The sequence below is a fragment of the Danio rerio genome, chromosome 6 (assembly GCF_052040795.2).
Source record: "Danio rerio strain M-AB ecotype USA chromosome 6, GRCz13ab, whole genome shotgun sequence".
Classification (NCBI taxonomy): Eukaryota; Metazoa; Chordata; class Actinopteri; order Cypriniformes; family Danionidae; genus Danio; species Danio rerio.
Window position 1 is genome coordinate 40,080,475 of NC_141026.1, and position 27,099 is coordinate 40,107,573.

Genomic DNA, 27,099 nt, shown 5'->3' on the forward strand with positions numbered 1-27,099 from the left:
CGTTAAACAGCATTAAGGAAATATATTGTCTCAAAAGAATGAAGATTAATAATAATAAATAAATACATTATCATTAGTCAATTAACAAACTAATCATTTTGATTCACATGACGTGTACTGCAGCATTGACTACAGTATACTGTCTGAAAAATATATACTGTAGCAGTACAGTATTTTAAAACTCCAGTAGTGCAATCCTACCATAGTGCCTGTAAACGTGCGACCCTATTAGACGCTTATATCTAGTGTAATGAGATGCTTTAACTTGCCTGTTGACAAAGACGCTCTAATTGTTTGACAGGCTGACAAACCGCTAATCCAACCTCTAACCTCAACCCATATCAGCCTCTCAGTCAACCTGCCAGGCACTAAATAGGGCACATTTCTTTAATGTGCTATTAACCTAGTGCTTCTTTTAGAAAGTGCTTCTTTTACTTTACATTGCAGAAGAAATGTAGGGTGTGTTATGTGTGTCTGGATGTCTGCTTAATAAGAAATGAGTCCATGTTTTGCATGGTCATGTGACAAAGTGTGACAAAATATACGAAAACACGTTAAAACACACAGGCTATGTAATATTATTACCGAAGTGGCACCCTTTTCAAGATCTTTGTTTGTTCAATGGCTGTCTCCATGGAAACAAATACGCTCAATCAGCCCTCATCCAGAAGACTACATGTAGGAGTATTTGAGAAAAAGCATAAAAGAAAATCAGACACAGATGATAGAAAATGAATCACAGCATCTGTCAATTTTAAAGATGAGCGTACGAGGCTGAGACGCATTTTACATTCGAAATGTTAGCTTAATGAACTCAGCAATGTTGATGTTTCACTTTATTGATTTCCTGTATTTTAGGAAATCAGTTTCTGAATCTGAGGCAGAGAGAAAAAAAAAAAACAGGGGAAGGATATATGTGGCATGAAATTGAGTGAGAGGCTGTGTGATATTTGAGACTTAATGTGATTTTATAGCAACACATGTGGCAGTAAGTGCTAAAAATAGAAAGCATGAAATGTTGAAGTCTCATAACCCTTCCTGTTTACTTTCAGATGATACTGGTGGCAATATTCTCGGAGACTGGTTTCTTTGATTACTGTGCGGTAAAGGTGAGTTCTCTTGTTTTACAAATGCTTATTTGGGATTTGTTTTGCATATGTCTGCTTATGCAAGATACAATGTCTTTGTTCCCGAGATAGTTCGGTCCTCATGTTTTCTGTAAAATTACACTTTATCTTTCCAACCCACCTTAAATATAATTATTGGGCAAAGATGACTAAAGGATTTCATGCATTAAAATAAATCCAATTGTACAAGTGAAATTTTCCCTGTTACATAAGAATTTGTTAAGCCTGATTTCTACTTTCGCCTGGCACCGCATCGCGCACCTCCGCTGACTGAGCGTGCACCTCACAAAACGGACGAGTCTTTTATACTTGATGCGTTTGATGTTGTGATATTCTTTAAAGCCACAGGGGGCAGTCAAAAGAAACCCACCCTGAGGTTAGACAGATAAACAGAGAAGTAGGAAATTTCCGGAATATCATTAATATCATTCAAGATTTTTTAACTAATTATTTTTATAAATAAATTTTAATAATTATAAATATTTTTATAACCATTCAAGATTTTTTTTTTAATTAAAACTTTTATGCATCTCTTGCTTTTGTTCATATCTCAGACAGTTCCACCTTTTAAAGTTTAATAAAATATTAATGACGACATTGGTTTCTCTACAAGTATATTGTTTTATTATAGCAAGAATAAAAGCAAAAAAAACAAAAAAAAAACAAACAAACACTAAAAATCTAAAAACTAAAGACTTTGTTATTTAGCCCACTCAACTATTCACAAATTGCTGTCTGGCTAGTTTGCCCTCTACTGATATGCTAAAAAGGCAATAATGGTCGAACATTCCTGACAATTATCACCAATAAAGCCTAAAAAAGCAGGCCATCAGTATATTGTAAATCGCTAGGTTCAAATATTCTTTTCCAGTTATCAAAGAAATAATTTGTTGCTTTAATATAGTTTTGTAACTATTACATTGTTTTAAATTCAAAATTGTAATATATACATCTGTGTTAAACTTATAAATGGTGGAAAAACACATTATGTAAAATTAAAATCACCTGGGTCTCCACTTTTGCCATGGCTTCACTTTTTGGTTTTAACAAACTTACCCCTCACGTTTTTCTACACCTTTACAAAAATTTCCACCTTTCCCATGGCTGTTGCAATTTCTTGCCAATAATTATTGTCCATCTAGTTATCCCTATGATCAGTCATGGACAGATCATAAAGATGTCTGTACAGTCGTACCTGTTTAAAAAAAACCCATGCAAAGTGTTATATATTTAACTCAAATCAAATGCAGCACCGCATGAACTGTTTGTTTGAGTCTCAAAAAAAAAAAAAATGCCCTCCTCCAGCTGAAATCATGTCGCGCACAACCAAAGCGAACACATCCATGATGTCACATTTGGCACACACAGTCAAGTGTACTAGCGGACGCATCAAGTTTAAACTAGGCTTTACTGTATTTATTTTGTTCTCAGCAAAAATCAATGCCTGTGATGTGTTTGCCAACAATAGATTATAAATCAAAAATCATCTTGGCAGGCATATTTAGAACAAGAACCATTTGACATAATAATAATAATAATAATAATAATAATAATAATAATGATAATAATAATAATAATAATAATAATAATAATTCCTTACAATTATATAGCATTTTCTGGACACTTAGCGATTTACACACATTTTTTAGGGGAATTTCCTCATCCACCACCTGTGTGCAGCATCCACATGGATGACACGACGGCAGCCATATTACTAGACAGCACTATGCTACTGCTAGACAGCTAGATGCTACTGAGTTCAAACAGCCTATAACAAGCGACACACAACACCATGACGAATGAGTGCACTCTCTCTCATTCACACACACACACAGCACCACAGCAGATGCACGCGTTCTTTCTCATTTACACACACGCACACACATGCACACACACACACACTCAGCACCACGGCGAAATGTACTCCCACGCCACAAGAAATCTGGTCAAGTCCCATGGTACAGTGTGGGAATGCAGACATCTACCTTGGTTTAACGTTTCATCCGAAAGAAGGCACTCAATGAGCCAGAGTCCCCATCAATGAACTGGGGAGTTAGGACCCACACAAACTACAGGTTTAGCACCCTTTTGTCCTCACTAAACCCACGTCCAGCAGCAAACTAGCTTTCCCATGTGATCTCCCATCCAGGGGTGCGTTTCCCAAACAACAACGTAACTCGCAGCTGAACTATTATAGTACTATGCATAGTTTGGGAAAAGACTTATGTAGTGACGAGTGTTTCCCAAAACCCCTAGTTTCTCTGTCGCAGATTCATCACTTGAACCATGTTAGTTATATTGTAAAATGCCCATAATGATGCTCTAAACAAGTTGGAGTAACTACTTCTTTAGAGAATAGCCCCATAATTTCTTTGTGTGAATTATATTGTTTTACACGCACATGGATTTAAAATAAAATCCAATATTAGTTTTGGTAAAAAAATGCTCTCGCTTTCCATATTAATTGAAATATATGTAAATGGCACATATAGGCCTATGTGGGTTTTACTAATATTATTGAGAAGTTGAACATTACATGTTCTATTAAATAAAATAAAAACAAATTCCCAACAAAAGCTAACACTATTCTAATATTATATATAAATTATATAAATAAATAAATAATGATGCTATTTATTATAAATATATTTACTTTAATAATTATATTAATAATATTCATGATTATTATTATTATTATTATTATTATTATTATTATTATTAGTAGTAGTAATAGTAGTAGTAGTAGTAGTATTAAGTAGGATATTGTTTATTTATTTTTTATTTTTTGAAAAGCTTTTTCACTTTTACAATTTAACACAAGCAAACCACAGCAGAAAGTTTTAACCAACAGGCCCATGTCATATTCAGTACAGATACTTAAAAGAATTAACGTATGCTTTTTGTTTTCACAAGCTTTGGAGACGTAAAATAAATTCTGCTTTTAAATAATAGCTCATCTATGGCTTTTGCCATGAGGCTGTGTTTAAAATGATATCAATGTTTTCAACGTGCACTGCGAAGGGAGCACAATTGTAAACATGAAGATCGCTAAAACTGAACTGTAAAAATAGTTTGAAAGCAAATTACACCTAAGAGAGAGGACCTTAATGCTTTTTTCTTTTTTTTTTTAGAATAATTCCAAGTTTAAATGTTAGAATGTTCTAAATGAATAGGGCATAGGGGGAATAAGTGGGAATAGAACATAGCCAATAACTATGTTTCAAACTACAGCTCCAGAGGTGTAGTTTCAAGTGCTCAAGTTTGTGACGCAGTTTGCGAATGTTTGTTGGAGATTTGGAAAACGGCAAATCAACAAACTATGTTTGTAATGACAGAACTTGCGATGTTAGTTGGCTAATGATGGTTTTGGGAAACGCACCCCAGATATTGACCAGGCGACCAGGCTTTGCTTGAGTGGTCGACCATGTCAGAGTTGCAGAAAGCTAGCTGCCAGCCAAAAGATAATAAAAGATTATACAGTATTTAGGGATCACGGTGCAGGCAAAAATGTTCATTTTAAATATATGTACTTACTATATGTAAAACTGCTTGTTTTATCAATTTATTGAGCAAAAATAAAATGTTTTAATAATTAAAAATCTTATAAAAAATCTAGTATGATCACTTTTATTTTAAATATATTAATAATGACAGGTCAGAATAAGTATGTTGTTTCATTTTTACATAAATACATTTGTTAAACACTCAATGACAATGAGCGTACATTATTTGACCTTTATTTTGAAATGGATTTATTTGAAGCATTAAAATAGGCATTACCTGTGGAATACATAACCTGCTTTACATGAATATAAAAGCACTTTTTAAAATTGCGTATGTGCACACCATAATGAGACGTTGTGTATTTGACCCACCAAATAACAGCAATCTCTGTTGCTCATTCTGTCTGATATGCTTTCATTTTACATTATTGATGTTCCAGTTTTGAATTTTGTCAGTGTAATCCCATCATTTTACTTTACCCAGTAAGCTTTGGGGCAAAGGAGCAGAGCTATTACCATAGCTGCCCTGAAAATCCCTATCGTTCACAAGCAAGCGGTGAGACGCCATCCAATGTTTTATATCTGAAATTTATGGGTGAACATCAAGCCCTGATAGAGACAGAAAAAAAAGACATCTGATGGAACAAATCTTTACGAAATGATGCAAAAGTTTACAAATCATGAAGAAAATGAGTTCTGAAAGATAATGAAAGCCTTGAAATAAATCTACGATGAACTTCATTGGATGGATATCTGTTCAAGGATTCTGTGGACCCCTATAAAAGCTCTTTTAGATCATTAAAGATGTGCTCGGGCAAACGAGGGCGCACGCTTATGGCTTCTCATCCCATTCATGAATATTAAGAGGGTTTTGGACAAGGGCATGTCCAACAAATTAAAATATTGCCATAGAAACAACTTCTGATTGAATTCAAGAGACCAACTCGAGAGCATGAAGTTGGATTGTTTAATTTGAAATAAGAGTATAGTCGTGTGTGGGGGTTTGCATTGTTTTTTTTTAGTTACCGCCAATTTCCGACAGGAAGGTGGGCTTCAACACTCCAGTGTTACCACTTGATTAAAATGATTCCAGACAGTCTGATAATGTCTCCATAGTGACAGGATCTTAAAGTGCTGCCATTTTCTTTCTATTCTTTCCAGGCTTGAACAGTCTTTTAGCAATAAAGCATGAATGAGCAAACACACTACGGATCTGTGTCAATTTTTAGACTGAATCCCTCATTAAAGCACACTTTTGAACGCTGTGTTGAGAGACCCCCTCAGAGGACTGCTCTTGATCCTTTATCTTTGAGCCACTGATAGATCTATCTCTTCTTTCCAATGAAGGATTTTTATGAAAACATGATTGTGGTAATGTTCAGAAAGGCATTTTTTTTGTGTCTCAGTTAGTTTTTATTTCTGTGAAGTTATGAGAAAAGATCTAACTTTGTAAACTCATCTTTAAGGTATCTCCCACTGTGTTTGTTTGTCCCCACACAGGCCTATCAGTTATCACGAGGAAGAGTTTGGCCCATGATTATTATTCTCTGCTTAATTGCTGCCATTCTGTCTGCCTTCCTTGATAATGTGACAACTATGATGCTCTTCACCCCTGTGACTATAAGGTATATTAGTCTTTTTTAATATTTGTTTTACCTAAATCATTATTGTGCTAGCATTTAAATCAGCGTTTGGTCACAACCAGTTATTAAAAGTTGAATAATATAACTTATCATTAATTGAAGGCCCACACGGAATCTACGCACGCAGTTTCCTCAGATTTCTGCAGATTTCTGCAGATTTTTTAGCCCGTCCTTAATTCTGTTTATTAACTTTAGTAAATGTGTGTAAATCTATATTTATTCAGTTTTTTAATTATTTTTGGTAATGTTATTGACTGATATGTAAAGTTTCATCTGATTTATGTATAATGCAGTTTGTACAGTATTTTCTGTGTTTTAGTAGATATATTATGAGAGACTTGCTTTGTCAACCAAACAAAGTGAATCTAATTGGATTTGCATTTTAAACATTTAATAAAAGTTTAAAAGATATTATTTTTTATTTCACATATTAAGGTTTTAGATATGATACTGCCAAAAAAATTCAGCAAAAATCTGCAGATTTTTACCAAAATAGCAAAAAACGTCCTCAGATTCCATCTGGCCCTATTTACAGTTGAAGTCAGAATTATTAGCCCCCCTGGATTATTAGCTCCCTGTTTATTTTTCCCCCCAATTTTTGTTAAATGTAAAGAAGATTTTTTTTCAACACAATTCTAAGCATAATAGTTTTAATAGCTCATTTCTAATAACTGATTTATTTTATCTTTGCCATGATGACGGTAGATAATATTTTACTAGATCATTTTCAAGACACTTCAATACAGCTTAAATTGACATTTAAAGGCTTAACTAGGTTAATTAGGTTAACTAGGCGGGATACAGTAATTAGGCAAGTTATTGTATAACGATGATTTGTTCTGTAGACTCTCAAAAAAAAAAAATGCTTAAAAGGGCTAATCATTTTGTCCTTAAAATGGTGTTTAAAAAATTAATAACTGTTTTTATTTTTGCCGAAATAAAACAAATCTTCCAGAAGAAAAAATATTATCAGACATACTGTGAAAATGTCCTTATTTTGTTTATTAATTTTGTTATTTTGTCCTTATTAATTTAGGCCATTCCTCATATTACTTAAACCATAACAAAAAACTAAATTAGCATTTTGAAATTTCTCTTCAAAACCCTCACTTTGTTCATGTTTATTTCTCATTTCTACCTTCTTGATCATCTAAGCCTTATTAGTTGCACATGTCCCTCGTACTGTACTATGTTTATAGCCTGCTCGATCTTCTTACCGAGGGAAACATTAATATAGATAAAACATGAGTCGCATGTTAAACTCACTCATGGGACCCAAGTGAAACACTTATGAAATGTAAGGTTAGAATATTTTCCCATTATTAAGGTGACATTCTAAAAATTAACTCAAACATTATTATTGAAATTTTAGCAATTTGCTATACTGTTTATTACACTGTATACATTTAGTTACTTGTATTAGTTCATTTACAAAATAAGCAACAGGTTTATTCGCTATTTAAAATAAAATAGACTGAATGAATGTACTTATTTTTGTTTTTAAAAGTAAAGTCAACTAATTGTTTTTTGCAATATATTGGAATCATTGTCGCAAAGCATTAACAGTATTGCATTGCTGCCCAACTCTCTAAGGAAGTCTATGGGGCAAACAGTTATGAATGCATATTGTGAAAGAACAATACTCAGAGAAAAGAACCTCAGAAAACCTTTAGAATGCCTTAAATGTATTGTACACACTTCACAGTATATACTATATAGGCTATTTCATTTTTTTTTTTTACAAACTGAGAGACGAATGCAGATCTTTTTATTTAGCAATCGACAATTGTCAGTATTGCTTAACTTGTATTGTACAGTATGTGAAATATTTAAAATATAAATATATATAAGACATTGTAAAGATGTCTGATCAGCTGAATACTAGAAGGCCTTGAATTTTCTTTGGACAAGAATTTCTCTTTCAGTCTGCTTAGAGTTGTAAAAGGAGTCAAAAAGTTATTTCACCACACTATAAACTTCCCACCCTATTTGCTCTTTTCAGCTCGAATGGAGCATATTTGAACCTTCCATCTTTTCATTCTTACACAGTCTCTTTCATGTGATTTATCTTGTTTTTCATATTTATGTCACTTACAGTATATGTTGTATTTGCTTATACATGCCATTATTTATACAGGACACCACTTTTCTTCAGAAGCCACCCAGTGTGAACCAATTAGTTTCATCATGTGCCATTCCTGCTGAAAACAAATGTGTATAAAATAATCCACATACACGTTTGTTATAGCAAAGATACCTTTTTGGAATTTCTGCGAAATCCATCCATCAAATTCTTATCATCTTATTTGGATTCTAGAAATCCCTAGTCTGGTAGCATAAAATAAATCTATATTTCAAATAGCTATTAAAATGTGAGCCGCTGCCTCAGCGCTTTCATGACATTGCTGGTGAGAAATGACTCCCTTTTTTTTGATTATGCATCACCAATTGCATCTTCAAACACCTTCAGGGCTTCAGGGTTTAAAAGCAGAGAACGCACACACACACACACACACACACACACACACACACACACACACACACACACACACACACACACACACACACACACACACACACGTTAAAGAATGAATTCTAAAAATTAGAGAGTTCAGCTCTTCGTTAACTGCCAATTTGCTTGTTGAAGTGCTTTCTTTACGCCAATTTAACAAAGGAAACTGATTTGCTTATCTTTGGGTTTGCTTGAAATTCAGTGTTAATAACTAAGCTTGTGCACAAACCTGGAATTTTGCGAAGCTCAGCTTAAACTTGCTTTTACTGAATTAGGCCCTCCCATCTTCCTGTTTTATTATATATATTACAAATGTGGCATAATTAAAGGTGCAGTTTGTCAGTTTGACAACCAGTGGTTGAACTAGTTATTGCATGCCTGGTTCAAAACAAACACAAGTGCGGGTTGCTAGATTGATGACACCAACAGCACTGTGCCTAACTGTCGAACCTAAAGGCTGATATAGAGCTGATTATTAAATCATGTATTAAATCAAGTAAAAGCAACGGTACATAATAGAAGGAATATTTTTCATATTAGAAGGAGTTTTTGTTTTAAAAAACACCAGAAATGTATTATTTAGAAACTATTTCTTGCAGCTGTATAACAAAAAAACTGACAATGATCACCTCATGTACACTTTGTGTGCTCTATACAGTGTTATATGCTCTATTCACTGCTAATAATGTGAGTTCAAATGCCATTTTACATGATTTTTATTGGCATACTACTGAAAGCAGCAGCAGATAGTTCACCTCAGATCTTGAAAATAACATAAACCATTTGAAATGGAACTTCTGTGTAAGCCAAGACAAATCAGTGATTCAGCATGTTCATTTAATAATGTTAAAGTAGTTTAATATGTGTTAATTAGATTATAAACCTTACCTGCTCACCCAATGTTTACGTTTGTAACATTGATATTATTTGCTTATTAATAACCACGTCATGTGGAACTCTGAATCTGCGTTTCGTTTGGAGTCTGCTACTATCCCCTGGAAGTTGCATTTCAGTCACAGATGCATAGTTTGAGAGCGTTTCTGACTAAATTAATGAAAACCATTGTTTTCCGCCAAGGTAATCCGGGGTGCTGAAATATAATTGGTTAAACTGGCATAAGGCAGGTTAAATGACCAAAACAAAGACAGACTTTCCAGCGTGGAACACGCATTTTCAAAGCAGACTATCTGACTTTAGCATTGTTTTTCAAATAAACTATTATTTTCACTTGTTTCTTAAATATCTGCAAATGTTTTATGGTATTCGTATGCTTTAGAAGAGTCAAAAACTTACATACAGCACCTTTAAAGCTACAATCCTCTGTAAAAATTCATTGGTGTAGCCACCGATAGTGCTTTAAAGGTGCTATACACACGCACACTGGAGAGATTCATCCTTGTCTATTGTCTGTTTTATTTCTGCTATGAGTTTTGAGTGATAGAAATGTCTGCAGTTAGTTAACATTAAATTGTTTGCACTGCACTGACAGTCCAGCTTCGCTAGTGCTAATCAGTGTCTTTTGTACACTAGGCTTTGTGAGGTGCTTAATCTGGACCCCAGGCAGGTCCTGATTGCAGAAGTAATCTTCACCAACATCGGAGGAGCTGCCACTGCTGTCGGAGATCCTCCCAATGTCATCATCGTATCCAACCAGGATCTCCGTAAAAAAGTATGTAATTATTTATCACCGTTAGCGTTTGATGCCAGGTCATTCACGGGTGAAGAGATATCGTGCTGCTGTCTTGTGCCTGTCGAAAGTGTGTCAGGGAACTTGTCGGACAAATTATACATGATTGCACAAATAAACAAAAAAACACACAGACACATGACCAAGCGTTTTTCTGGCATGGAATGAAAGCCTTGTGCCAAAACACCCTGTCACTAGCAACTCAAGGCTAAAGCACTATGGCATCCTGTCTTACACCTCAGACTATTAATTATGTAGGAATGTTTCTTGCCAGCTTCAGTTTCACTCTGCCAAATTCTCTCTCTCCATCGTTCTGTTTCTCTCGGCAGAACTGAAATCGTTTAACTTCCGTAAATCAAAACTGCAATTGTGTAGCAGACAGTTTGTACAAACTCTGAAACCAACAATTTCTAACTTAGAGCATGTGGTATGTTTGGCTGCAATAGACTTGTTATTTACTGTATCACACTTTCTTCACACTGCGTATAAGGTGTTCACATTCAAGAATCCAAATAATTCATGCAGTTTATAATGTGAGCACACAAATAACCATTTCAATTTAAATATCCAATTATTTTTGTAATGTGCATTCAGTATTAGTGTTTGTGTCCAGTTATCATAGCCATTTTCAATGTTATGAGTTTTTTTTTTTTTTACCAAGTGAGGGTATAGAGATGAATTGATCAGCTAGCTAGATTAGATTTTGATGGAAATTTGTTCTGATCTTGGGCACAAACTGCATCGCAATCATTTTATGCAAGTGTGTAAATAGAACAGACTAGAAACACCAAAGACTGAGCCCAGAAAATCAAGTTTTCTGCATCTTTAGAAGTGTCTTCTTGTTTGACACTATTGTGCACAGCAATAGCAGCCTTATATTCAAAATTGTGGGGTTTATCTTTATACCCTGGGAACCAAAAAGTGTTTCCCTGAAACTCTTTGTTCTGAAGAATCACTTGGAATCCACCTTACACACGTTACACATTTCACTGTAATGTGTGATTTTATTTATTTGTTTGTTTGTCTGTCTGTTTGTTTATTTATTCATTTATTTATTACATTTAATCAAATAGATGATGCAGCTGCTAAGGAAGCTTTGAACAAGTGGTGAACAAATGCTAATTTCCTCCAGAGAGTTTTAAGACATTTTGGGCTCTATTTGAATGATCTAGGTGCAAAGTCTAAATCGCATGGTGCATGGTCTAACAAGGTTGTGCTTATTCTTCTAATGAGTTATGGTTGTGTTTTGAGCAAAACGTGCATTAAAACAATCAGAGTCTCATTTTCCATTCTCTTTAAGAGTCAGTTGTGTTGCGCCATGGTGCATTTGCTATTTACATGGCAGACTTTGTAAGTGGAAAAACTGAATGCTTCACTAGCGAGAAAACAGTTAAGACCATGTGCGCAAGAATAAAGAAAGAGCCTCCTCCATTCAGCCTCTTTACATTCTATTTACTTTACTCCTTCACTTTCGTGAACAAGGAAACAGTGTTGTACGCACTCCACTGAAGACATTTATTAGCCTACATATTTAATTTTATTTGTCAAGCCCAAAAATTTGTTTAAAAAATATTTCTATATTCAGTTCTAATTTCCAGCAAATGAATAAATGAACAATAATAATGAAGTGTGGTCTAAATATATATCTAAACACTTCCTATTCTTATACCCCATACGTGTATGCATACGTCTCCAAAACCAGACACGACTAAACTAAAATATGCATATATAAAATAATACTCCTAATAATAACATTATATAAATGCAAATTGTCATAAATAAACTGATCCCCCCACCCCCCCTGCATGGATGCAGTGTTTTTTATATTTATGTAGAAAATAATAATTTTTGTAACATTTTAATTCTTTAATATTTTTTTTTATTTTTTAAAATGTGAAAATTAGGGTTATGCTGGTCTGAAAATAGCAACAAATCATACCAAACACGTCTCGTGTCTAATTGAGTTGGGTGCATGATATATAGGGCTCTATATTTAGATATCTAAGGCTGTATATTTATTATGGAAATGTTTTTTGCCATAAAAATAGCTTTGGTTGCTGACATGGCATTAAATAAACAATGCATTATTATACTAAATCAAATAAACATTACATGCAACTTTGACTTACTTCACATTAAACTGATTTAAAGTGTCAAGTTGAATCATGTATACCTTAAAATCTTAAGTTTAACATGGTTAAGCTTTTTTAATAAGTTAAAATAACACAAATATGTTGGCATGATGTTTTGATCTTTTTTTTTCACAATGTACTCCATTATCATCCTTTTTTTGTCTTTTTTTTGCTGGGTGCTGGATGACAAGGATTAATAATTAATAATAATTCTTCACATTTATATATTGCTTTTCTGGACACTCAAAGGGATTTTACACCTTTTTTTTTGGGGAATCTCTTCATCCACCACCAGTGTGCAGCATCCACCTGGATGACACGATGGCAGCCATTTTGCACCAGATCGCACACCACACACCAGCTGATTGGTGAAGAGTCAACAAAGTGATGAAGCCAATTGTGATATAGGGATGATTAAAAGACCAACATGAGCATAGGCCAGTGGGAAATTTGGCCAGGATGCCGGGGTTAAACCCCTACTCTTTTTTTTTCGAAGGATATCATGGGATTTTTAACAACCACATAGTGTCTGGACCTCGGTTTAACATCTCATCTGAAAGATGGCACTCACTGAGCAGTATAGAGTCCCCCTCACTTTACTGGGGCGGTAGGACCCACTCCGACAGCAGGTCGAGCGCCCCCTGCTGGTCTTACTAACATCACTTCCGGCAGCTACCTAGCTTTCCCATGTGTCTCTCATCCAGGTACTGACTGGACGCAGCTTTACCTAACTGCTTAGCATTAAAAGGGAAAGTTCATGCAAAACTGAAAATTCTGTCATCATTTTACTCACCCCTTTCTTTTTCCAAACCTGTTTGAGATTATTTCTTCTGTTGAACGCAAAATAGGATACTTTGAGGAAAACTGGAAACCTGTTACCATTACAATTGTGTTTGTTTTTGTTACAATAGAAGTCAAATTTCCAGCTTTCTTCAACATCTTTTCTTTTGTGTTCAGCAGAATAAAGAAACTCATAAATGTTTGGAACCACTTGCATCAAATATAGTGAGTTAATTCATTTTTTGGGGTGAGCTATCCCTTTAAGTTAAGCTGCATGAAGGACGTTTGTCAGTAAATCATATGCCAGAGTAATTTGCAGTTCATTCCACTGCGGCGACCCCTGATAAAGAAGAGAGCAAGCTGAAGGAGAGCATAAAGAAACCACTTCTACTTCAGCCTGCTCTTTGAAACAAGTCTAGTATGCGTTTCTTGATGCTGGTGAAAGTGACTGATTACAAAATATTGAGTCTGAAACATTGCTGTGTACTTACTTTCCTAACTTAATCACAGAACAGGAACACAAGGATTTTCTTTCCTTCTAGTACAACCTTTGAATCTATGTTCAAACTCTTTCTATCAAACCCTCAGTCAAAGGGAAGCACAATTTAAAGTTCCATCCTACCAACTGGACAAGGTCACGAGCAGCCTGAATAATCTTCAGGTTTATTATGTGACCTTAAAGCACAGAGTCTTGTGTGCTCCTGTCTTTATTGAGCCTTGTGAAAAACCGGATTGATTGAAAAGGTGAGGGAACATTTTTGATTTATTATTCACTTTAATGGAAAAGACAGAACCGTGGGACTCAGGTTTGTGCTTGTGATAGAAAATTCATGTTCATGTTCAGACAGAGACCAGTGTATGACCTTATTGGTGGTATGACTAAATATAAGTGTGACAGTACTGGAGTGTCTCATAGTTTGTCTTTTTGTTGTTGGGTTTGTTAATATGTTGCTCTTATTTAGTATTATGGGTTTGAATGCTGTTCAAATGGATAACACTTTGGATGCATTTATAACACACCTAAAGTATGCCCTTCAGTGGCAGATTAATCCTATTTGCATTGCATTTGCATTGCATTGCATTTAAATTGCTTTTACGCGTTTCGCAGAAACTTTTACCTAAAGTGATTCACATTGCATTGAAAGGTAAACGTTTGATCAGTTTTTGCTTTTATTGAGAATCAAATTCACAGCCTTGGTGTTGTTACTGTCATGTGCTGCTACCTGATTTAAAGCAAAACTACAATCTCAATTATGAAGTAATTTACATCCTGTAGTTTTTTGTCACTCAAACAGAAGAAATTTATTTCCGGCAGCTGGGGTGCTGAAAAAAAATAAAATAACGGCTGTTAAATTACAGAAATTCACAGTAAAATAACGAATATTAAATTACAGAATTTTCCTTAAATTTCAATTTCTGGCAAATTTCTGTAAGTTAATATCCATTATTTTATGGTAAATTTATGTAATTTAACAGGCCGAAAATAAACCGTAAAATTACGAATTTTTAAGTTTTTTTACAGTGTACATATTTATAATTATAATTAATTTTGAGAATTTAATCATTTTGATTGGGTAGCAAGATGCCTTAGTGAATAACACTGTCATTTTACAGCAAGATGGTTGCTGGTTCGAGTACCGGCTGGGCCCCTTGCCATTTCTTTGTGGAGTTTGCATGTTTCCTCCAGGTGCTTCAGTTTCTCCCTCAGTCCAAAGACATGCCCTATAGGTGAATTGAGTCAACAAAATTTGCCTTAGTGTATGAGTGCGTGTGCGTGAATGTGACAGTGTACGATTGTTTCTCATTCTCTGTGTAAAACAGATGCCGGAATAGTTGGTGGTCATTCCGCAGTGGAGACCCCTGATATATAAGGAAGGAAAGGTGTGCTGAAGGAAAATGAACAAAAAATCAGAGTCATTTGGATTATGCTTTGACAAAAAGATATAAGATCAAAAAACATTGAATGAAATAGGAATAACGAGGAAAGAAGCTACTTTTGGTGCTCAGTGCACTTTAGTGTACCCAAGAATAAAATTTGTAGTAAAATATACTGTAAGATATCAGTCATTTAATTTTGTTATATAATATAATGTGCAAATATGCTGTACTTTTCGATAACTCTAATAATCTTGCTAGATAATATAAGACATTAATTTGCTAACTATTATTGGGTATCTTAGCTGCTTTTTTTCCTCTAGGCAATATTGTGTCGCCTTAAGGCCTGGGCAGCATTGGGTCATTGGTAAGCATCAGTCCAGCTTGCTGACTACTGACTTGCCAAGGAACAGAATCGAATGTTTTTTGTTTTTTTTGTTTTTGCATGTTCAGCCTGACTAGTGACCAGACTAGTGATTCCAGCCCATACATATTTACATTAGATGTCACCTCCACTGTTGTTGTCATTTTAGTACAGGGAAGCATTCCTTTGAAATGAACGTGGGACCAAGGTGCAGTGGAGGAGTGGCATCCAGAAGCAGAGATATATACACATGTATACCTATTAACAGGAGTTTTCCCTGTGGGCAGTATGATATATATTTTTTTAAATTGGAAAAATTATAATTTTACATCCCTTTTCTACATTGATGGATAAGTGATCACATGGGCATTGCCGACAAAGAGCATGTGTTTGTGTTCATCAAAATGTATGATCCTCCTTACCTGTTAAATTTGATCTAATCTATGTCCTGAAACACACTCCCTCTCCTGCTTTCACCTCTCATTCTACTGAAGAGAGCGATTTATTTGTGAATGTATCCCCTTCATGAACGACTCCTTCAATTAGTCGATAATAATACAAGTTTCTAGCACCAAAGCATCTTGTTGTCAAATTTCATTTACATTGTTTACTGATTTTATTCAACAAAACTAGCATAAGCCTAGTATTTGGTGCTACTTTGCCTTATGGTCAATGCAGTAAGAGACTGTACTATTATCATCGATACTTGTTTAGCACAGTAGTTCGTAACATACACCCCCCACCCTCACCACCCCCGAAATCTTACCTATGACGGGTTCTGCCTTTTTGCTTTAATTTTTTTGTTTGCTCGTTGCTAAACCCGTTCACAGCACAAAAGTCCAGCAAGAATGACACTTGTCCTGGGAGCACATTACAAATGTGGATGCGCTACTGATGCATGCTCAGGGTCCGTATGCGATATATAGTGTATATATATATATATATATATATATATATATATATATATATATATATATATATATATATATATATATATATATATATATATATAATTTCAGCCAGCCCACATTATTAGAGGTTGGTAGCATGGATCATGACATCATAGAGCAGTACCTGGAGAGCTACCTTCCTACAGATTTTATTTGCACAAGGGTTGGTGCTGAATTTTGCAGGAAGGTAGCTCTCCAGGAACAGGGTTGGTGACCCCTGTCATAGAGACTCTTGCTCTCACAGTCAGAGTCATGTTTAAACTGTCTGCAAAATGGTTTACCAGAACAATATAATAAAAATCTGAAAATAAGCATCTATTGGGTGACAGTACAAAATCATACATACAAATATTAGTCAAAACAATTTTGATAAGCATAGCTTAGAATCAAAGTTATAAACAATGGAAAATTGCATGTTTTGTTAATGTTGCAGTTTGATGACCACTAATGTTTATTTTAATAATGTTTATATGTATATTTAAAATTTTTAAATAATTTTAAAATAAATTTTCATTTATTTATTCATTCATTTTCTTTTAGCTTAGTCTCTATTTCAGAGGTCGCTACAGTGGGAAACCACCAATGAATTTTCAATTTATTTGATATAATAGTCTAATACCTTTTTTCTTATGAAAATAATTTATAAAAATATATATTTGCATGTATATTGTAAATTAGAGTTAAAAAAAAAATCTAAATTAGCAGGCCACACTTACCAAAAAAGTCATAAATCAAAATTGGCCTAGAAAATTGCAATCGGTGCATTTCTAACAAAAACAATTTAAAATGCACATCTTAGTTCATTTTGAAAATCGGTCTGGTGTCACATCATATTTTACAATTTTCTAGCAGTGGACAATTATGAAAACAATCATGTTGTTTATTTCATCCCCCGACTGGCCAAACAAATGGACAAGCTTGCAATTCTTCTTCCACAAAAAAGACTCAGTCTCACAGATTCGCCTTTAGCAGCTAATAGTAATGACCCAAACATACTACACTCATTTGATGAAGCTCCAAACATTTCGGGTCGCAGCACTAGTAATACTGGAAACACGAAATGCATAAAATACCAAGATAGTTACCTGGACTATGGTTTTATTCCATTTTCTCAAAGCAAAAAGTCCCTGACCCAGCCACAGTGCATTATCTTTGCCAAAGTTCTTTCTAGCAAATGCATGAGGCCGTCCAAATTCATATGATGTTTACAGATTACTTATCTAGAGTTTTTGACTGCAAGGCGAAAAGGCTTACGTTTTTTTTGTTACAAATGGCCTACTGATTTTTTGCTTTTATTTTTTACATTAGAGTATTATTTGCGGATAAGTATATCTAGATGTAGTAATGAACATACCATTTGTATGAAAACAAAAAATTTGTCATCCTTACCTCAAACTTAAATGAACAATAATAAATGAAGGGGGCCTTATAATATTTTCTGGGTGGAAAATTGGTCTCAGGCAAAAAAAGTTTGCAAACCACTGCCCTAACATACTTGTATAAAACCAAAGGCTTAAGTGCATATGGTCAGCGAGTGTCAGTAAGTATGTGTAAGTGTCCAGCTAAAGCTCTGAATGAGGCACAGAGGACAAAATAGAGCTCTTTCATCTTCAGCTCCGGATGCTGATTAAAGATGCTCTCTTTGGAGCCACTCTACCCTGCAGCTCTTTCTGTCACACACAACCACAGACACAATGACTAAAACACAAAGCCGCATGTGTGTATCAGCGCAAAATAGAAAGGGAGCGGAAAGAGGCTGGCTATAAAAGTATAGGAGATTCATCTTTTTCTGACAGTCTATTTAAAAGGCTACACGCAAAAAGAACAACTACATGCCTGAAAACCTCAATCTATTTGAAGCCATGTATTTTATGTCACATAAACAACTTGTCAGTGAAATTGATTTCCAAACTCATCATACTTTATGACTGAGATGGATGAATTAGTGTGTGAAGCACATAAAAGTAGCTAGTTTATTTGAGTGTTGCAGCACCTTTTAAGTCTGTTTTGAAGAGTGTCTTGAAGGGTCATGCAAAGGTAAAGAGAGGATTTTTGTAATATATGCTGAAATATGCAGTAGGTGCACTGTTATTTTGGATTGTAATGGATGGTCTTAATAAAAAATAAGTTTTTTTCTTTAAAATATTTTTTCTTTTGCTGCCACACAACGTTAAAGTTAATTAGAGCTTAAATTAGCAATTTTGTTATGAAACATTGTAAAAATTAGTATTCATTCTTTCATAAAATATATGACCAATATTACACGAGAATGTGGCTGTAGATTGGCACTGATGGTTGGCATGGATTGGATTTATACTTTCGCCTGGCACCGCATTGCACACCTCTGCTGACTGTGCGCGCACCTTCAAAAATGGATGAGGTTTTTATATTTGCTGGGTTCCCCATTGTGATATTTTTTAAAACGACAGTGGGCGGTCAAAAGAAACTGACCGTAAAGTCAGATGGATAAACAGAGAAGTAGGACGTTTCCGGAACTATGTCATATCATTAATATCATTAAATATTTTATAAAAACTATAAAAACTAAATACTTTTATTCATTCATTTTCTTTTTGTCTTAGTCTCTTTATCAATGCGGGGTCGACACAGCGGAATGAACCGCCAACTTATCCAGCACATGTTTAACGCAACGGATGCCCTTCCAGCTGCAACCCATCTCTGGCAAACACTCATACACGCTCATTCACACTCATACACTATGTACAATTTAGCCTACCCGATTTACCTGTACCACATGTCTTTGGACTGTGGGGGAAACCGGAGCATCCGGAGGAAACCCACGCAAACTCAGGGAGAACATGCAACCTCCAAAGAGAAACGCCAACTGACCCAACTGAGGCTCGAACCAGCGACCTTCTTGCTGTGAGGCGACAGCACTAGCTATTGTGCCACTGCGTCGCAATTATTTTTATTATTTTTTATTGATTATTAGGATTTTTATAATCATTCAAGATTTTTTTAAACAAACTTAGATGCATCACTTGCTTTTGTTCATATCTCGGACACTTATACCTATTAAACTTTATTAAAATATGAATGACTGTGAAACATGGCTTGCTCTACAAATATATTTTTATTATGGCAGGGATAAAAGCAAAAAAGTACACTTACCAAAAACTTACAGATGTTTTTTAGATTTAGCCCAGTCCACAATCCACACATTACTGTCTGGCTAGTTTCTGTCCTCTACTTATGCTAAAAAGGCAATTCTGGCCCAAAATTCCTGACCGTTATCACCAACAAAGCCTAGAAAAACAGGCCATCAGTATATTGTAAACCGATAGGTTCAAATTTCCCCCCCCAGTTATCAAAGAAATAATTTGTTCCTTTATTAAAGTTCTGTAACTATTAAATTGTTTTAAATTCAAAATTAAACATGTACATCAGTGTAAAACCTATAAATGATGGAAAAACATATTCTGTAATTGTGTACCTGTTTCTTTGCTTTTGCCATGACCTCTTTTGGCTTTAACAAACTCATCCCTCTGGTTTTTCCAAACCTGTTAACAAAAACCTTCTCCTCTCCCACGGCTGTTGCAATTTCTAGCCAAGAATTATTGATCATTAGGTTATTTCTATGATCACGGATCATAAAGATGTCTGTACAGGCATACTGTTTCAGACAAAATCTCTTCAAAGTGTTTCATATTCAGCTCAACGGTATGAAATGCCATCAGTCTACAGAGATTTCTGAGTATTTTTCTCTGTTATAATCGGGATTTCACAAAAATTAACCCCAAAAAACCCAAAGCAAAGCAAACACTACCAGATTACTGTGATATATATATACAGCACTACAACATACAAAAAAGAGAGATCGACTTAGAAAGTCACTTACTTGTTCTGCAATAATTTGTTCAGCTGTAGTTTGAAACTTAAGCTGAGAAAATGCTGCTCCCCTTAGGACTTAATATGCTGTCTCTGTCACCATCTTGTGGCAGAACGTCAACCATCTTTGCTCTGCTCAGTATGACAGGCTGGCCAGCGACACGCTATTTAAAATAGGCACCAGGGCCGGATTAACCAATGGGCCTTATGGGCACAGACCCAGGGGCCCGTGCGCACCAGCGGCCCCTGCGAGGGGGGAGAAAAAAAGAAAATTTCGGAGTGTCTTTTTAGGCTAATTGCAAATAGCGCATCTAGTTGGACTAAGCTATTCAGGGTTTACGCCCATCGATGCCTGATTGATAGAGACAAGATGAGTAAAGAGCAGTGAAATAATATAGCCGCAGTGGTGCACCTTGTAAGGCACACGGTATCATCTTTTGACGCGATTAATCATAACATCGGTTCGAATCCACCATCAGTTGAACTCGTGCTACTTTTTTTTCTCCCCGTTACATATCAGATTGGAAATATATTTATTTTTAACAGGAAAGAAACATTTTTTAAAAATAATGCAAATGTGATATAAAGTCACAAGTGTCTCGTGGGTATTTAATAATGTTTAGCCTTATTATAGGCGCCTGCCGCGCCTCCCTCTCTTCAAAAACTCTATTGCTCAGACAACTGTATTTCCTCTGAGCAAAAAATCGCGATCACATATTAATATTATTATTATATTTAAATTGCCTTTCTTTCTTTAACTAAACAGAATGCTGTAATTGGTCAAGTGCGGAAACGTCAGTTTTGTAATAACCCGCACTAAACTGAGCGGACTTTAGTGTAACGTTATACCTGTCATAGATCAAAAATGAGTGGACAAGTGGATTTAGCAAACGCGAGAGAAAGAGGAGAGGAGGCATCTTTATTGAGGCATTTTCCATACACACCTTCTTTAAACAGACCCGTGATCAGGGGAATGAGGGTACAGAAGAAGACGTTAACTTTAAATGATGAGTAGCTAGCATTAACCAGGCGGGGGAGGCTAACGGCAGCGCAGCGCGGACTGGATTCATCGTGTGAGAGACAGACAGAAAGGGAGAGAGAGAGGGAGAGAGAGAGAAAGGCCCAGAAGAGGAGAGAGAGGGGAGAGAGGGGAGAGAAGAGGTATAGTGTCTGTGATTTCGGATACTTTTAGGTTTATAATCAAGTCTTCATCACGAGAAGAGTAGAGAAAATACAAGGAGAGAAGGAGAGAGACAGTAAATTAGTGTTTGTATTATGAAAGACTCAGATTCATAGAACTCAGATTCATAGAACTGGATTGGAGAAGCATTGTGCGTTATATGCCATGGCAATAATATGCTTTATAAGTTTGTAAAAGCAATACACTAAAATACCCTTAAAAAAAAAAAAAAAAAAAAAAAAAATATATATATATATATATATATATATATATATATTTGTAGTTTTATTAGTATTTTTATTTAATGCTTTGAAAAATAATTTAAATCTTTGCAGACTATAAATACATATGTACTATATATCATTTATTTAAATATGTGTGCAACAAATTATAGATTCATTTTATTTAAAAATTATTATATTATTCTTATTTTTTTAATTCAACTATAGGGGTGCGGCCAGGTAGGGGGCCTTACAAGATAATGTGCCCAGGGGCCCCTGAGTTCTTAATCCGGGCCTGATAGGCACTATCCTTATAAATAAACTGCATAGTTGCAATCTAAACAACTACATTCTCACTTAAAAAAGCCTCACAAGTACATTATGTTGTCCAACAGCTGCAATATTTGTCAAACTATGGTGAGTTTATTGATCTGCTCTCACTCTACGTGGGCAGAGTAATACACAAGCGTAAAGAAGCTGCTGAGTTCTGATATTACAGAATATTGCTCAGCTATCAGCCAATCAGATTCAAGAACCAGACGGAACTGTTGCATAAAGTAGAATATATATAATATATTATTATATTTCTATAATAATATTCAGATATTCCTGTAATAGTGTAATTTATGAATGGAAACCGATGTGAAAGATTTGATTTCAAACCAGAATTGATAACCAGCAATTTGCCTGAGGCTACAGTACAGACTACAGCCACAGGTATTAGTTTTGTTTTGCCTGTATATTTTATTGACTCTCAAACTGATGGAAGCCATTGACTTCACTGATAATATATTCAAAATATGTATATTGACCACAGTTTCAGCTAAATTAAAACCAAAAATATTTACTAAAGACAAAAATGTCTCCTACATTTAAATTTTTTGGCTATAATCTCCTCAACTAATGAGATTAATCATGTACTAAATTGGCAAATTAGACTAATTTATTAATGTCTATAAATGTATTGTTCATTTATTGTTTGAGCATTTATCTACTAAATTTAATAGGTTTGGCCAAACTGAGCCATGTTGTTCAGAATTCCAGGATCCTTCACAAGAAAGGCTATTTAAGCCCATTAAAACCCATCAGCAAGGCAGGTATAAATATTTAATGAGAGGTTCAATATTTGCCATCACAGTTTTTCATTTAGTTATTTCTTATTGTTCTCCATCGGTGACAGAAAGGTGCCTGGTTTTAAACAGTTGTTTCCTCAGCTGGCTCTCAAAGCAGAAATTGCTGTGGGCTTGCAGTTAATTTGTGGTTTAGTAGAGACATCGTCCTTGCCTGTCAAAGCGGCTGTTGCGCAGGATGATGCAGTGGTAATCAAGCTCAAGTTACATTTTCCACATCAAGGTCACTTCCTGCTGGGCTGCAATTGACAGTGGGAAGTTTCTGAAAAACCCAATATCTATACACGAACATTTCTGACACACCTAAATCTCTTGAGGGTGAAACCCATCAAACTGCACTGAAGCCTGCCCCCTATGAATTTACCACTTTATAAACATCCTTTTTTTTAGGTTTCTATCAGGGCGTTCGGTGATGAATGTTCTCCTGTAGCCAGAGTAATTTATTTAGGCATCCTGAACCACCAGGGGGCTCCCTAAGGGGTGTTTCAATTCTTTTTTTGTTGGAGGGTTAGAGGTGCCAGATAGCCCTTCAAAATTTTTCCGGACCATATGAAGGGGCATGAGACGTTTTCCATAAGTTAAGAGTATTTTTACCTTTAAAGGTCCCATGACATTAATATAAAGTTAAGTTTAGATCTTAATGTCAATGTTGTTTGTTATTAGGATATTAATAAGCTAGTGCACACCAAAACAGTGACAGAATGCACGTTTAGAAGATATAAAACTGATATAAACATGTAATGTCAGTTTGGCATTCTAAATGGATAAATGTTTTTATTCACGTCATGTCATACTTCAGTTTCTCATCAAATCCCGGCCAATCAAATGCTCTCTAGTGTCTGACATGCCCCGCCCCCTTTAAGATGCTTCAGTTTTAATGCGTTTGAGCTCAACCACGCTCACTGGCACAGCAGGGATAAAACAAATTGTTATAGGTTGTTTATTAAAAAGGGGAGGGGCTAAACAATGTTTTGGTTGAGATTACATCAAACGTCGAAAATATTCACATTTCAAAGCACTTCACTGGACATATAATTACAACACATACATTTCAATGTCCTGTTTCTTTTCCAAGTGACTTTGAATATGCGTGGCTCTGTTGCCTAGCAACTTCATGCTCTCAAAAACAAAACTGTCTGAAAGCATAATGTAACTTTAGGTCAAATATGTCTTTCATAACAACAATTGCAGTGTCGCGAAAAAACCTTGCTCTCCTGGTTGTAAAGTGAAAGTGAGGTCTTCAAACTTAATTTTAATATCCCAATAAAATGAAAATATACTTTGTGACATGATAATATATGTGGTAAGCGTAAATAATCTTATGTCAATTATTGTTGGTTGGGGGGTTTTGCTAATATCATAACCTTAATTATTATTATTATTATATTATTATTATTATTATTATTATGCCTCATTACATGTTTGCTAACATTGTGGGTTGCAGAAATGTAAAAATTATCAAAATAAATTTAAATTTTTCCATGTAAACTATAGGAGAGTTTTTTATAAGCTGCCACTCATCCTAATTCTGAGACCCACTCGAAGATCGGAGGTCTACTGAAAGATTTCCAGTTAGGTATTTCTTTAAAAACTGCTGACGATGCTAACTAACTTTGCCATTTGAATAAACATAAAAAAAGAACACTGATCTCTCACTAACCAAATCTGTAGAGACAGGACAATTAACACAAACTAGAGCCGCATCTTTTTTAAAAAAAAGAAGACGATTGGCAAATCCAGATTTCACCATTTCCAGATGTTAAAAGCTCTCGGGTAAAAAAAATGTTCCTTACAAGCATTTTTTTGTCACGTGTTAGCAAACCACTGTAATTCACAAATGTGGGCCCACACGCAGCGGTGCTTTCATCACGTGGAAATGGAAACAAAGTCTTTGTTGCGTCACATTGATAAAAACAAGACTGACAACCCATGCCCTAGAACAATCCTTCTTCTGCCTCCAGTTTTAATTACAGCTGGAAACACAACGTGGCCTCTCTATGAACAGTGTACACAGTAAAACAGTCCATATCATGAATATTAATTAATTAAACCGCCGTGATGTTGCTTCATAATTTCTTTTCAAACCCAAAGAATGAATTTGCTCAAAACACGCAAAAACAGACAATTTTCACTGTTGTGTGAAGTATATGTGTCCTATTATTGTTTTAAGCAATGTGGGACACATATATGACTGTTAACATCTCAAAAAATCTGTTTTGGTGTTTCGTGACCCTCCAAGAAAAATCTTAATCTTAATTAAATCACTTAATTTTTACATATTATTTCTTAAAACAAATTTTTATATATTTTTATTTTTTGATATTTGGACTAGAAACAAAGCAAAAAAAAATAAAAATCAAGGAAAAGCATTTATTGCAGTGTAGAAGCCTGTAGCTGATGCTGATGCACGTGTATGAAATGCTGGACTGATTCATCCATTCTGATCGGCGGGGAGAGATTTCATCTGCTGTAATTATTGACATGGACGCAGTGGTTTGTGTTATCTCTGTGTTACACGGGCCAGATTTGTTTATATTTGAGAGGGCTTCTGTTTGCGTTGATAACATGCAAATGATGAATGGAGATACAACTTTATGGGCAAAAAATGACACGCACACACAATTCAATATGCCATTTGCTTATCTGATTGCTTTGTGCATTGATTTGGTACCTGTTTAGCTGGCTCTTAAGTCATTCAAACATGATAAGACTTTTATGGAGATTTCCTGCATTATGAAACACGTTTCTGGTTTACACATGTCTGTGTGTGTGAGTCTGAAGACTCGGGTTTCTGATGCAATAGAGGTGGGAGTCGATGAAACTCTGGGCTCTCTGTAAATCACTGTATGATCCAGAACTATATTTAAGCTAGTTCAAATATGTGCTTGTGTAGTTATATAGGTGAGGCGATGCAGTGTATTGTTAAGCTTAAACTATTTTTATAGTTTAATTTAATTTAATTTAGTTTTATTTTTTAGCACCAAAAATTTTACTTTGAAACTATCTAAATGAATAAGGGCACATCTCTGAATTCTCGTGTACAGAGTAACTTAAATTTCTGAATCTTCTTTAGTTAATAGGACGCAGATACAGTATATTACTGTACTTAATATTTCTTGAAATTTAAAATTAAAATGCAAATTTGTACTAATTTAATCTTTCAAATTACAGTTTTCACACATGTATTCGGAACTTATCATTTTATTTCTTTCATTTTATTTTATTTTTGATTTTATTCACAGCTGCTAAATCAAAGTTCTAAACTATTAAAACTTATTTTGTTATTTATTTTTATTTTTAATTTAATTTATTTTATTTTATATTATTTTATTTTATTTTATTTTACTACTGCTAACTTAAAGTTCTAAACTTTTAATGTTTATTTTTAATTAAATTTAATTAAATTTAATTAAATTTAATTAAATTTTTAAATTTAATTTAATTTAATTTTATTTTATTTTATTTATTTTTTATTTTATTTTATTTTATTTTGCAACTGCCAACTCAAAGTTGTAGGCTTTCCATGACCTTGGTAAAACCAGTGAACTTCATTGTCCGCTGCATTCTGGTCAGTCAGTCAGTCAAGACAGAACATCTTGTACTTGTGGCCTCTTTGTTTATTTGTTTGTTTTTCTCTGTCTGTTTGAGCTTGTGCGAGTCAAAATGGGACCCCCCATTGGTCTCAACAGGATCACTACAGCAGGGAATTTACCATTTGGTCAGTCAAGCATCCATCTGTGGAGCTCTCTGTGGATCAGACATTTGTGGCTGGGTGGAAGAAGTATTTCGGGGTCGCTGAGGAGGCGTTTCATACACCCTGAGCATCTCTCTCTCTCTCTCTCTCTCTCTCTCTCTCTCTCTCTCTCTCTCTCTCTCTCTCTCTCTTTGGCATCTGCTAGATTGTCACACACACTTCCAGAAATCTCAGCCAATCTGTGCTTCTTCAGGCTTTGGCATTGGTGGACTCTGGTCTGAGTGCAGACCCAACTGTTCTCTAAACAGCAAAGATCTTTTTGCATAGCAGTTTCTTGATAAACAACAGATATGTTTTCATCCAAAGCTGCAGGATTAAATATAAAAAATATTGCATAAAACATTTGGAAGTAAAACACCATTTATTTTCCACATGTTGAATAGAATAAATTT

At 34.9% G+C, this 27,099-nt stretch overlaps 2 protein-coding genes across 3 annotated transcripts in view; both read left to right on the plus strand.

The window, feature by feature from the left end:
* LOC147836428 (uncharacterized) overlaps positions 1–27,099 on the plus strand; it is a 719,152-nt gene that overhangs the window by 558,685 nt on the left and 133,368 nt on the right. The window lies entirely within an intron of this gene.
* oca2 (oculocutaneous albinism II) overlaps positions 1–27,099 on the plus strand; it is a 178,881-nt gene that overhangs the window by 40,396 nt on the left and 111,386 nt on the right. For both annotated transcript variants that reach the window (XR_015493936.1, XM_087257613.1), the window contains exons 12-14: positions 1,053–1,109; positions 6,131–6,255; positions 10,316–10,454. Coding sequence is in view for 1 of the 2 variants with exons in the window: in XM_087257613.1 (XP_087113739.1) it covers positions 1,053–1,109; positions 6,131–6,255; positions 10,316–10,454 (321 nt within the window). In the remaining variant the exon portion in view is untranslated. The remainder of the gene's footprint in view (positions 1–1,052; positions 1,110–6,130; positions 6,256–10,315; positions 10,455–27,099) is intronic.